General features: G+C 49.9%; 2 protein-coding genes across 3 annotated transcripts in view; both read right to left on the bottom strand.

Moving 5' to 3' along the window:
- Positions 1-1,380, bottom strand: part of MEI1 (meiotic double-stranded break formation protein 1) — a 78,773-nt gene extending 77,393 nt beyond the window's left edge. For both annotated transcript variants that reach the window (XM_019447034.2, XM_019447032.2), the window contains exon 1: positions 1,191-1,380. In XM_019447034.2, the coding sequence (XP_019302579.2) occupies positions 1,191-1,361 (171 nt within the window). In that variant the 5' untranslated portion in view covers positions 1,362-1,380. The remainder of the gene's footprint in view (positions 1-1,190) is intronic.
- A 4,070-nt stretch (positions 1,381-5,450) lies between these two features.
- Positions 5,451-12,291, bottom strand: LOC109265639 (uncharacterized). Its single transcript, XM_019447030.2, has 2 exons — positions 12,025-12,291; positions 5,451-10,169 (listed from the first exon to the last, which is right to left on the bottom strand). The coding sequence occupies exons 1-2, from the start codon at positions 12,238-12,240 to the stop codon at positions 5,568-5,570; spliced, it is 4,818 nt and encodes a 1,605-aa protein (XP_019302575.2). The 5' UTR covers positions 12,241-12,291; the 3' UTR covers positions 5,451-5,567.
- Between the last annotated feature and the right edge of the window lie 1,433 nt (positions 12,292-13,724).

Raw genomic sequence — 13,724 nt, 5'->3', positions numbered from 1 at the left:
GGTAGGCTTTATATCATGTATATTTTACAGCAATAAAACCAATTATGCTAATACGTAATGATTTACTACCATTTTTTAATTAATATTTAAGAACTGGTTTCTTTTTCTAACACAGTAAATATCAGTGGATATAACCCATATAAAAGCTTTTTGGGGTCCTCAACACTTTTTTAAAGTATAAAGGCATTCTGAGATTTAAAATTTTGAGAACCATTGATCCAGCCCCTCCTCCCAAGGCATGAATTCCCCTCCCATGAATGTGAGATAAAAGTGATCTCCCAAACTTTTCTTGGATGGCTCCATGGACCAAAAACTCACTACAAAGTTGTGTAGGCATTGAGAGAACTGGCAGCCCATTTTTCAGCCAGCTCTGCTATTAGAAAGGTTCCCCTCCGCCTGGGTGGCTCAGTCAGTTAAGCGTCCCACTTCAGCTCAGGTCACGATCTCACCGTCCGTGAGTTCGAGCCCCACGTCGGGCTCTGGGCTGATGGCTCAGAGCCTGGAGCCTGCTTCTGATTCTGTGTCTCCCTCTCTCTCTCTGCCCCTCCCCCGTTCATGCTCTGTCTCTCTCTGTCTCAAAAATAAATAAACGTTAAAAAAAAATTAAAAAAAAAAAAAAGAAAGAAAGAAAGGTTCCCCTTCACCCCACCCCGCCTGGCTGTAACTTCTTCCCGTCTCGCTGCCATCACAGAGACCTAGGCAGCCCCCTCCTCCACACTGACGCCCTAAGAAATCTGAAGGGAATGAGGGGCCCCTACTACGGGTGTACCTGGCCCGCGGGCTGAGCCAAGGTTAAGATCCTGGAGGAATGGCGGGGGCAACAAGCGGCAAGGCACCTGCTGAGACGGGAAGGGGAGGTGGGCCTGCGTGCCAGCGAGTCCTGGAGGGGAGGGGGCTCAGTGGGGACAGGGATAGGCCCAGCTGAGGCGCATGGCCAGGCGCAGGGGCTGGTTTGGAAAGGGGATAGTCCGCTCGGAGCAGGGCAGCCGGCGGGGTAAACTGAGGCTGAGGTAGTCTCGCAAAGAAGGCCGCTCTGGCCTGGCGAGGGCGCAGGCCTGGTTAGGGGGTAGGTTTAACGAAGCGGGTGGGCCCGGTTTAGTTCCAGGGAAGGTGCGCCAGGTTCAAGGGAGTTGGCCTGGCGAGGGGCGGCCCAGCTTGGTGAGGGAAATGCCGGGGGGCCCAGTTCGCACCGATACGCAGGGCTCCGGCAGCAGCTCCAGCACGCACGCCAGACAGAGCCGCGGGGGCACGGGCAGCAGCCAGCACGGGTCATGCCGGTAATGGGCCCTCTCGTAGAGCAGCGCGGTCTCCTCGTCCCTCCCGGGCCCCCGCGGGCCCGCCGCCGCCTCCCTCACAGCCATCTCTCGGCTGGGACTTCACCGCAGCTGCACGGGGGTCCCGCGCAGCTTGTGCGCAAGCGCACTTGAAAGAGACCCCGCCCCCGGACGCCAGAGGGCGAAGTGGGGGCTAACGCAGCTGCGCAAGCCCAGGGCGACGCCAAGGCGCGATCTCCGTCGAGGGACGACGCTGAGGGCATGTGGGGGACACGAGGACGGTCGGTATCTGACAGAGACCAAAGCGACTTGCTCTTTGAGCCCGTAGGAATTCGTCTTGACCACACTGTGGATTGAAAAGCATTTATAAAGAAGCTGTCATTAGCCTTGAGGAAGGAAAGGAAATCATCTCTTCCTACTAGTAAAAAATGAAATAGGAGAGAGGGGGAAACGCCTGGGGGTGGCTCACTCGGTTGAATGATAGACTTTGGTTCAGGTCATGATCTCGCGGCTGGTGAGTTCGAGCCCTGCTTCGGTCTCTGTGCTGACAGCTCAGAGCCTGGAGCCTGCTTGGGATCCTGTGTCTCCCTCCTTCTCTGCCCCACCCCTGCTCGTGCTCGCTCTCTCTCTCGCTTTCTCTCAAAAATAAATGAACTTAAAAAAAATTTAAATAGGGGCCCTTGACTGGCGCATGCGACTCTTGATATAAGGGTTGTGAGTTCGAGGCCCACCTTGGGTGTAGAGATTACTTAAAAATAAAATCTATTTTTTTAAAAATTAAATGATCTCAGGGGTCTAAAAGCTGTTAGTATTATTTTAAGTTTATGTGACCCTTTTCTCTCGAAGAGCCTAAGATGGTTCCTCTAAGCTATCCTTTCACAGGAGCGCCTGGGTGGCTCAGTCGGTTAAGCATCTGACTTGGTCTCAGGTCGTGATCTCGTGGTTCGTGGGTTCCAGCCCCGCATCTGGCTCTGTGCTGACAGCTCGGAGCCTAGAGCCTGCTTCAGATTCTGTGTCTTCCTCTCTCTCTCTCTCTCTCTGCTCCTCCCCCACTCGTGCTCTGTCTCTCTCTCTCTCTCAAAAATAAATAAACATTTAAAAAAGTATATCCTCCCACAGACATCTGCACAGCACTTGAGACTTTGTGAGCGTGCAAAAAATACTGCAGAAGAAATTGTTTATCGTTATATTTACTAACAATAATAATCTATCAATCTACAAGGATTTATTTAGCACCAGAGTGTCCAGCAACTGGCTAATGGTGAAGGAGGCAAGTTCAGGAGGTGTTCTCTACATTCGGAAGCAGTGTGACTGAGTACAAAAAATTACTTCCATGTCAAAATAGTTTAGAAAATAGTGGCTTATTATTCGATGTAGTATTGTGAAGTAATGTTTGAGAAAAGTATGTGTTAACATGGAAAAGTTCTCATTAAAATACTGTGTACAAAAGATGCAGAATTATATATACGAGTAGGTAAAATAAATAAGCAAAAAACACTTATTCGACACATCTTAAATTATAACAGTAATACATATTCAGTGAAGACAAAGGAAAGATAATACTTTGGTATATTTTCTTTTTTTTATTTTTTTTAACATTTATTTATTTTTGAGATAGAGAGAGACAGAGCATGAATGGGGGAGGGTCACAGAGAGAGGGAGACACAGGATCTGAAACAGGCTCCAGGCTCTGAGCTGTCAGCACAGAGCCCGACGCGGGGCTCGAACCCACGGACCGTGAGATCATGACCCGAGCCAAAGTCGGATGCTTAACCGACCGAGCCACCCAGGCGCCCCTGTTATAGTTTCTTTTAGTCTATACATATTTACAACAGTAACATGCAAAAGGTTGTAAACTGCTTCTCCCAGAGAAAAATGTTACTCATCATCCACGTCATTAAATATAATCCTGTATGTTTTTTAAATGTTGACAAAATAATGTATTGTTTTTGGCAAAGTTTTGAGCCAGAATCCATGCTAGAAGCTAGAGGATTCAAAAGTGAGCAAAGACCTTCTTGTCCTCAAGTTCAGTCAGGGAGACGGATGAGCAAATTATTACAACAGAGTATATACGTATCAATTATCTGTTGCTGCATAACAACTTACCCCGTGTGATGGTTTGCAACGGTGACCTTCAAAAATATATCTCCATGTCTGCTATGGACTGAATTGTGTCCCCCCCAATTCAAACGTTGAAGCCCTAACTCCTAATGTGACTATTTGGAGATAGGGCCTTTAAGAGGTAATTAAGGTTAAAAGAGGTCACGGGTTGGGGGCGGGGGCAGCGTTCTAATCCCATAGGATTGGTGACCTTACAAGAAGAGGGAGAGGGGAGTCTGGCTGGCTCAGTCAGTAGAGCATGAGACTCTTGATCTCGGGGTTGTGAGTTCAAGCCCCACATTGGGTGTAGAGATTACTTAAAAATAAAAAAATCTTACAAATAAAAAAAAGAAAGAGGGAGAGAGAAAGATCTCTCACCTCTCTTTCTATATACATGCACCAAGGAGAGGCCATGTAAAGCCATAGTGAGAAGGCAACTATCTACAAGCCAGGAAGAAAACTCTTACCAGAAACTAAATCAGCCAGAACCTCGGTCTTGGACTTTTGGCCTCCAGAACTGTGAGAAAATAAATTTCTGTTGTTCAAGCCTTCCAGTCTGTAATATTTTGTTATAGCAGCCAGAGCAGATTTATAAAACATCCTAATCCCCAGAATTTGTAACTGTTACATTTTTTAGAAGAGGATCTTCGCAGTTGTGATGAAGTTAAGGATCTTGAGAGGAGATCATCCAGGAGTTTACAGTGGGCCCTAAACCCAATAATTAATTGTCTTGAGAAGAGACACACAGAGTAAAGGAAGAAGCAGCGATTGGAGTGACGGTGCCGATGGTGCCACAAGCCAACGAACACCTGCAACCACCAGAGGCTGGAAAGAACAAGGAACTGATTGCCCTCTAGAGCCGGAGGGCCTTCTGACATCTTGATTTCAGACTTCGGGCCTCCTGAAGTTGTTCTAAGCCATCAGGCTTGTGGTCATTTGTTATGGTAGCCACAGAAAACGAATATGCCCCAAAGAAACGTTATCTCATAGTCTCTGTGCATCAGGAATCCAGGCACAGCTGAGCTAAGTTACCCTGGCTGAAAGTCTCTCGTGAGGTTGTGGTTTTCTCAAGACTCACTAGGGCTGAAAGATCTGCATCCACGCTCACCCACGTGATTGGTGGCAAGATTCAGCTCCTCAAAGACTAAGTGAGCCCACATTGGGCTCTGCACTGAGTGTAGAGCCTACTTGGGAATTCTCTCTCTCTCTCTCTCTCTCTCTCTCTCTCTCTCAAGTAAAATTTAAACAAATCCTTGGCTCCAAGATGTCCCATGCATAGGCCAGGCAAAGCAACAGGTAATTATGGTTGGCAGTGCTTGAGAAGTGAAGAGCTGGGGATGTTTTTTCCATGAAGTGTGTTCATGGGCAGCAGAGTCCCTGTGGGGCAGATGCCCAGTGATCAGCTCCCTTCCTTGTGACCTAAAGGACTTGAATAATAGTGTCCGGTGTAAGGGTAGGGCTAACCTGTAGCCTTAAGAAATAAGAGCTTTGTTTTAACACTATAGGTTAAGAGATAACAGCCTTATCCTATCAATCAAGGGATGGATTAGCGGTTGATTGGATTGGGGCAAGGGCCTGTTTGAGCTGTTTCCACCTGGGAACTATTCCTTTGTTCTGTTCCCAGGTGATAATAAGACGATGTGGTAGGCTATAAAAACTCTGTACCCTGGCTGTTCAAGACCCACTCTGGTCAAGAGTGTCGGTCCCGATCAATCAGTTTGCCTTGCCTCTCATTGCAATAAACTTTGTTGTGACTGTCACTGGTGCCCGTAGCATTCTGTTTCAGGAGTCGTGTGGATGCAACATCCGGTGCAGAGCACCACCCCACCCCACAAACAGTTGAGGCTCAGTTTGAGCATCCTTCCTCGATCAGAATTAACTTAGACTAGGGCAGGACAGAGTCACAACAGAAACCTCAGTAAACCCTACTGTGAGGAACTGAGAAGAGGAATGTGTTTAGGAGATGACATTGGGTTGACCCACAGTCCTCAAATCTTGAGTACCATAGAGTAGGAGTGGCTTCTACCCCACCCACAAAGTATCCCAACCTCCAAAAGGGGACACTCAGACAACATATGCCAAAAATGTCGGAACCCCACAGGCCCAAATAACCAATTTTATTAGAGACTTTGAGGGTGAGCAGACCACCCTCATGCCTTCTCTTCTGTGTTCTGAGAACTCTGGGCCTCCGGCCTACTTTCTAAAGCCATGCTGGAGCAGAAAACATCTCAAATGCTTCATAAAACCAAACTTTCGGGGGGCTGATGGATTATGTGGGGCTCCATTTAGGTTCTCAGGTTCCCCTTGACCCTGGAAGCGCTCTGCCTTGGGAAGAGCAGCCCCAGCATAGCAGTGACCTGGTGGCTGAAGGTCCCTCTCCAGAGAAGTATGGACTCCACGGCTGTGCTCTCTCACATGTCGGTCACCCACTTTGGGAAGCAGGGTAGGATCAGGACCCCTCAGGCTCAGGTTGGGGACTGAGTGCTGAGGCTTGGCCAGGTGTGGAGACCAGGATACCTTGTTTAAAAGGATCATGCTCCACCTTGATGCAGCAGAGTGAAGACTATATTTGAAGCTGGAGGTGTTTGTGGAACAGGAGGAAGGCTGCTGCCCAGCCCCTCCTCTCTCTGCAGACTCCAGCCTCCCTCTCCTCCCATGTGGAGGCAGCTGACATTTAAGTCCGGGGGACTTAGGAACCTCCCGGGATGTGCACTCCTTTCTCCAGTGGTTGTGGCCTGCCCTGAAGTATGAGGTCCTCATTCTGCAGGGAGCCCTCTCTGCCATCTGGGAGACTCCTGGCCTGACTGTTTTCCTGTCCCTGTTGTTCTCACTGGGACAGTGAGCCTCTCTGGAAGGCTCTTGGCCACACCAGCTCCTAGACTGTGCTGCAGGCCTGGGGTTCCTGTGAGCAGTGGGCTTGGCTCTAGGAGGAGCCTCTTCTTGGACAGCCTGTGGTTCTCTGGCGCCTCCTGGTGGCCTGACTCTCCCAGGCTTTTTGGAATGGATGGAAATGCCCATGGGCTTGCACCGGTGTGGCCCACATTTCTCCAGAGCTCTGGCCCGTGTAGAAAGTTTTGAGCTTTGTCTTTCTGGGGGCTGAACCCTCTGGGACCTCTCAGTTGACTTAAGGTCTGGCCTGAAGCCCTTGGCCTCACAATGCCTTTCCTGCCGTTGTTGGACCTCACAGGCTGTGTATAATCCAGGGAGCCTCACCCCAGCAAGGGGCAGTGGGCAAGGTCCTAACAAGTTAAAGAGCAAATGGGACTCCAGGATCCGCTGGGGGAGGCCCCATTTCAGGTGTGCAATCTTCCGTCGCATGAGGGACTCCAGGAGGAGTCTTTGGCTCTTTTTGAGGACTGGCCACTTGGGCATGACAGTGAGGACAATGGGAGCACCCACCAGAGCTGTGGCAGCTTGGGGGGCTTGGCCACGTGAGGTGGAGGGGCAGACTGAGGGAAGGCCGAGGGAAGCAACCAGAAACTGTAAATTCTGGAGCTGCCGAGTCAGGCCAGGAGCCTTTCCTGGATCCACCTGTTTATCCCTTTGTTGGCTTCTCTGGGCTTCAGGTGGGGGCTGCTGGGAGGCTAGACTGACCTCCTCTCTGTGTTTCTTGGCAGAGGCCGTGCTCTGGCTGACCAAATGCTCTCCCTCCCCACTGGTAAACAGGAAGTGTTGACAGGGGGCAGAGGCCACTGCTTGTTCCTGTTCCATGGCCCTGTATCCACAGCCTGTGAGGGCTGGGGGCCCCCCGCCCCCAGAAGAGTCAGCTGGGAGACTGCCTTCAGCAGCATCGTTTCCTCTGACCTGCTCCTCGCCTCCTCCTCTTGGAACGTGAGGACCTCCGGCCTCCTCAGCTCTGCACTTTCTCAGGCTCCCCACAGCCTGGATTTCAGCAGCCTCATCTCCAGCCTTGTTCTGGTTCCCTTGCCCTTGTATCTGGATCTCTCCATCAATTTCGCTTCTTAACAGTCCCTGGCCATCTCCCCCAGGAGCCTGGGTGTCTGTACCGTCATCACCTGCGGTCCCTCTCGGGTTTGTCTTCTGTTGTGTGTGAGTGTCTGCACCATGCTCACCTCCCCTCTGCTCCTGGTTCTCCCACTCTGATGAACAGCTCTTTTCATTAACTTTGCTATTTATTAGTCCCTGGGACCCTCCCCTAAGTCCCTGGGGTTTCCCACCATCCTCACTTCCAGCCCGTCTCTGGCTTCTCCTCCCCAATGTCTGATTTTCCTCCTTCTTTCCTCTAGTCTGCTCCCAATTGCTCCTCCCTGCAGAGTGGCTCTCTCCAGTTTCATTATCTAACTGTCCCTGGTTCTCTCTCTCAGGCCTCTGGGTCTCTACAACATCTTCACTTTCAGCTTCTCTCTGGTTTCTCTTCTCTGGAGCCTGAAGTTTGGTTCCATTCTCACCTCCTGTCTGCCGCTGGTTCTTCCACTCTGATAAATGGGTCTCTCTATCAATAACACCTTTTAACTGGCTCTGGTTTTCTTCTCCAGCTTCCCAGGTCTCCGTATCATCCTCACCTCCAGCTTCTGTCTGACTTGTCTTCTCTGGAGCTTGAATCTCTGCACCATTCTCCTCTCCAACCTGCTCCTCTTTCTTCCATTCTACTGAATGGGTTTCTCCATTAATTTTGCTTGTTAATTCTCCCCTGTTGTCAGCCTCAGATGCCTCTGTGTTGGCCCCATCCTTGCCTCTAATGTATTCCCGATTCTTCCACTTGGGTGTATGAATCTGGCCATTAATTTTACTACTTAACTGACCCTGGTTTTCTTCCCCAAGTTCCAGGGCCTCTTTGCTATCTTCATCTTTAACCCCTCTCAGATTTCTCATCCCTCGTGCATGAACACCCATATTATTCTCATCTCCAAACTTCTCCTGGTTCCTCCTCTCTGGTGGATGGGTGTCTGCATGAGTTTCATGTCTTACTTGTCCCTGGTTCTCTGCCTCAGGAGCCAGGGTATTTATACTGTCCTCATCTCCATCTTTTCTCTGCTCTCTCTTCTCTGTTGCCTGAGTTTCTGCTCTGTGTTCACCTCCAGTCTGATCCTGATTCCCCCAACAGGGTGTGGCAAACTCTCTGTCAATTTCGCTTCCACTCTGGCCCTGATCCCCCCAACATGGCATCTCCCATTCTCTGTCAATTTCACTTACTGCTGGTCTCTGGTCTCCCCACCATGGTGCCTGGATCACGACCCAATCCTCCACTTTTACCTCCCTAAGGTTCTTCCTTCTAGATACCTGGGTTTCCCCAGCATCCTTCCCCCTTCTCAGGCCTTGGTTTCTCCACCCCACTAGAAGTTCATGTTTTAGTTGTTTCCAAATCTCTCCCCTACATGCTTGGATCTTCCCAGCTTTCTCACTTCCACCTCGATCCTGCTTCTCCCGCCCTAGGGTCTGGATCTCTGTAACATTCTCACGTCCAATGCATTCCTGTTTTCTCCACCCCAGGGCCTGGGTGTCCACACCCTCCTCTCTTTTTACTTCTCCCAGGTTCTCCCTCCCAGATACCTGGGTTTGCAGAGCATTCTCACCTCCAATCTGGGCCTTGTTTCTCCTCTCTTGTGCCTGAATTTCTATAGCAGCATCATCTCTAATCTTGTCTTGCTTTCCCCACCCTGACACCTGGGCCTCCTTACCATTCTCACTTCTAGTCCGGCCCTGCTTCCCCAATCCTTGGGTGTGGGTCCCTCCTTCATCCTCTCCTCTGGCCTCTTTCTTGTTCTTCTCAAATGCCTGGGTCTCTACAGCATCCTCATTTCTACTCTTATCCTGGTTCCCCCACTTTGGTGTTTGAGTCTCTGCATCAGCTTTACATCTTAAATGTTCCTGGTTCTCTGCCGTATGTGCTTGGGTTTCAGGAGGATTCTCACCCTCAGCCTCCCTCTTGTTTCTATTCTCTAGTTCCTGAATTTTAGCTCTATTCTCAATCCCCATCTGGTCCTGGCTCTTTGGCCCTGGTGTCAGGATATCTCCATCAGTCTTACTTATTACTAGTCTCTGGCTTCTCCACTCCAGGACCTTGGTCTCTGCATCATCCTGTATCTCAGAGTTCACTGGGAGCTGCCTTCCAGTTGCCTGGATCTCCCGAGCACCCTCCCTACTGCTCTCTGTCCCGTTCCCCCACCCTACAGCCTGGGTCTCTCTACTATCCTCTCTGCCTAGCACCTGGTTTTCCGTCCCTAGTGCCCAGGCCTCTTGTGGGCAGACCCAGGACTTCCAGGGGGACACTCCCACTTGGTTGGAAGGACCCAGCAGGAACTCTCCGGAGCAGAAATGCACCCTCTGAGACGAAAGGAGGTTTGAGAGAGAGGTGGCTAGCGTCATGGGTGTGAGGTGGGACCTCATGCTAACAACAAGCTCCAGTGGCACCAGCTCTTCCTGGGAGTGGACAAACAGCTGCTCCATCCTTTGGTACATGTCCAGGGAAGGGGATGGTGGCCTGCAAATCAGGTGAGACTGCTCATCACTGAGACACCAGGGTACCGGCCGTGCTTCCCGAGCACTGTCCTGAGGGAGCATACAGATGCTTGAAAAAGAGGTGGTGCGAAAGATGGGATCAGAAGGAGTGTGGAAATCCCAAGGTGGGTCCTGACACGGGTGCTGCCAAGAGACCAGGTATCGGGTCCAGGATTCCTGGAGGCTCCTCCGGTGTTCAGACATCTTCTTTTGTGCCCGTTGTTGGACGTGAGCCTCCAGGCCACGGAAATCTCCAGGACTGAAGGAGAATTCAGGGGTCAGCCTCAAACAAGTGTCATGTCTCGTGGAGGGCACCGCCCACTTCTGCGGTGGCATCTGTAGTTGAGAATGGGGAAACGAAATCCTTGCTCACACACTGTCTCATCTAATTCTCACAGATTAGAATTACAATCCCCACTATCCAGATGGGGATTCTGGGGCTCAGAAAAGAGGGAATCATTTCTTTTAGGGTATTCATTCAAGACCAAAAAAGAGTTTACTCCAGGCCAGGCACTATTCTAGATGCTGGGGTTACCAGCATGAACAAGACGAAGTCCTTCTTGGGAGCTATCTTCCAGATATGGAAGACATAATAACCAAGTATACAACATGTTAGGTATGAAAAGTGTTCGGGTGGAAATAAAAGTGGAATGGCGATGGGGTTAATCTCTTTAGAAAGGCTGGTCACAGAAGGCCTCTCATTCTCAGAGGAGGTGACATTTGACTGGAGACCTGAGTGAAACAATGGGCAACTAAGTGACATCTGAAGAAAGAGCACTGAAGGCAGAGGAGACATTCGTGCAAAGGCCCTGAGGTCAGAACAAGGCCACGTGCATCAGAACATCAAAGAGTCCCTATGCCCAGAATGAAACAAGTGATGAAGAGAGCCGTGGGAGGTGAGGTCAGAGAGGAATGTAGGACAAATCACGCAGGGCCTTGGACTTATGGTTAGGAGTTGGTGTTTTATTCTGAGTTTGACAGGGAGTGTACCTGTAAGAGCTGTTTCAGGGCTTCGAGGGGCAAAATTCTATGATCCCTTTTTTTCTTTTTTTTTTTTTAATTTAACATTTATTTATCATTGAGAGACAGAGAGTATGAGCAGGGGAGGGGCAGAGAGACGGGGAGACACATAATCTGAAGCAGGCTCCAGGCTCCGAGCTGTCAGCGCAGAGCCTGATGTGGGGCTCAAACTCACAAACCATGAGATCATGACCTGAGCCAAAGTCGGTCGCCTGACCAACTGAGCCACCCAGGTGCCCCTATGATCCCTTTTTAAAAATTGGTTATTGGGATACCTGGGTGGCTCAGTCAGTTAAGCGTCCGACTTCTACTCAGGTCATGATCTCATAGTCCGTGAGTTCAAGCGGTGTCGGGCTCCGTGCTGACATTCTGTGTCTCCCTCTCTGTCTGCCCCTCCCCCACTCGTTCTCTCTCTCTGTCTCTCTCTCTCTCTCTCTCTCTTTCAAATAAACATTACAAAAATTTTAATTAAAAAATTGGTATTTAGGGGGGCACCTGTTGGGGATGAGCACTGGGTGTTGTATGGAAACCATTTTGACAATAAATTTCATAATAATAAGAAAAACATTGGTTCTTGCTCACAAGCATCATGTAAGGCCTAAGCCAGGTGCAAAAGAAGACCTACCATGCCCAAACTAGTCTATGTTATTAGGAATCAGCATAGTTATGACTGCAAACTTCTGGGCTGCAATCGTGGTCTGATTCTTAATCTGGATGCCACACGTGGATGTATTCAGTTTGTGGAAAGAAAGAAAGAAAGAAAGAAAGAAAGAAAGAAAGAAAGAAAGAAAGATCATTTTGTTGGCTGCATGGAACATTGTACTTGGCTGAGAGAGACTGCAGGAACCAGGCAGAAGGCAGTGCTACAGTGTAGGTGAGACATGAGGGAGACTTTGCCCAAGGGACTGTGGGGAGGTTTCGAGAAGTGATCAGATTTGAGGTATGGCTAGCAAGTAGAGCCCATAGGACTTGTAGAGGCGGAGGGAGGGAGGGAGGGAGGGAGAGAGACTAAAGTGACTGCTGGGTTTGGGGCCTGGCGGTGCTCCCCCTGACCAATCTAAGCTCCCCCCCCCCCCCCGTTCCCACACAGGGCAGAGAACAGGGTCCTCATAACAAGTGAATGAGCCAATCGTGGTGCCCGAGGGAAGGAGGTGTGTGGGGGCGCCCTCACCTTGGTGACCTTCCTCGTGCTGGGGTGGGTCCTGGTGACCCGGTGCCAACAGCTCTGGACCTGCCAGATCAGAAAGAGGCAGAGCACGAGCAGGTTGCCACAGCACCGAGGGTCCCTGCAGCTGCGATCCTCAGAAAGTAGGCCCCGCACTGGCTCCCACTCAGGGCCCTGGAATGGTCCCACCACAGCACAGGCGCCCAGCAGTGGCAGCAACATGACAAAGCTTCAGTGAGCAGGTGGTGTCAGGGAGATGGAGGGCAGGACTGCGATGGGTGACCCAGCCAGTCTGGGGTGTGGTAATCCCCGCCACATAGTGCCCCTGTCACTGAGGCTACCTCACAAAGGAGCCACAGCTAAGCTAGTTCCAGCTCCTGAACCTGGCACCGGAGCTGGCTAACATGTCCTCAGTGCAGGCAAGGACAGCACTGGGGGACTGCCCAAAAGGAAGGAAGAGGTAGAAGAATTCATTTTATTTATTTTTATTTCTTTTTTTAGAATAATTCATTTTAAATATCCCGTCTTCTGGAATGAAGAGATTATATTCCCCCCATGTGTGATGGGGTGACGTAGCCGCGGTCTGTGTGATTTCTTTCTTCCTATTCGGTGCTTTCGTCCATGTGTCCATCTGTCTATCCACCACCAGACACTTAACGAACACTGTATTGAACACGTGTATCCTTGTTTGATCACCACGCATCCCTTCCTCTTTGCTCACAGTATTTTGGTTTTCTGTCGGGGATTACTTTTGCCATCTCAGGATCTGTGTTGGTAGGAGGATAAATGCCACCCTGAAGATTGTCTTTCACCCGAAGGTTATACTCAAAATTTTAAATAATGGAGCAGGAAGGGACACCAGTCAATCAGAAGGGCCAGGCCTTGACCCTTTAATCACAGCATTTTAAGTGTTACTGAGCACCCCAGGAGAGGGGCATCACCTACTTACCAACCAGCTGTGATGTACTTCTCTATATTAAGAACCCAATATGCCACACGATGTATCCTGACTGAATCACCCCAGCTTATACCTGATACTCTCCCGCAGAACAGAGATTCAAGGTGGGAATAGGAAGCTGGTAAGAAAAAGACAAAGAAAAGGAGCCCATGACAGCTAGGAACTGACCCAGTTCTACCAGTTAAGACTCGGCGTTGCTAGGAGCTGGCCTGACACTCACAGCTGGGCCTCAGCATTCTCCTGTTCAACATAAACGATTTCATGTCGATAAGATCATTAAGATGCCCAATCATAGAACTATTCACATCTCCTGATGACATCTAATCAGAGCAGACCCCAGTTCCTTGAACCCTCCCCCAAATCACCTAATAGAACCCCAATCCTACAGTAAATCCTTTCAAACACCCTCTTTTTGAGAAGGCTTATCATTTCCCATGGTGTGCATTCTCCCTTGATGCAGTAAGAATTAACACTTTGGGTGTGTTCCCAGTAGTCCTTGGCTGGAGGGCACTAACAGTGGAGTGAGACTCTGGGACTGGTTCTGCTCTCACAACCAGCTCCCCTGGAATCTGTGGGCTCCATGACAGAGTTTTTTCCTAAACTCCATTTTGATTGCTTGCTAGCAAAAATCCGTAAGTGAAACAGGTACCTCCTTTGGGCCAGTCATAGTGCTAGAAGATAGGTATCCAAAGTACCCAAGGCATCTACAAACTCTGCTCTCATAGAGCTCTCAGTGTAGTTCAAAGGT

The sequence above is a fragment of the Panthera pardus genome, unplaced genomic scaffold (assembly GCF_024362965.1).
Source record: "Panthera pardus isolate Hobbes unplaced genomic scaffold, ASM2436296v1 HiC_scaffold_6, whole genome shotgun sequence".
Lineage (NCBI taxonomy): Eukaryota > Metazoa > Chordata > Mammalia > Carnivora > Felidae > Panthera > Panthera pardus.
Note: the sequence above shows the minus strand (reverse complement) of the source record. Positions and strands in the feature narration are given on the sequence as shown.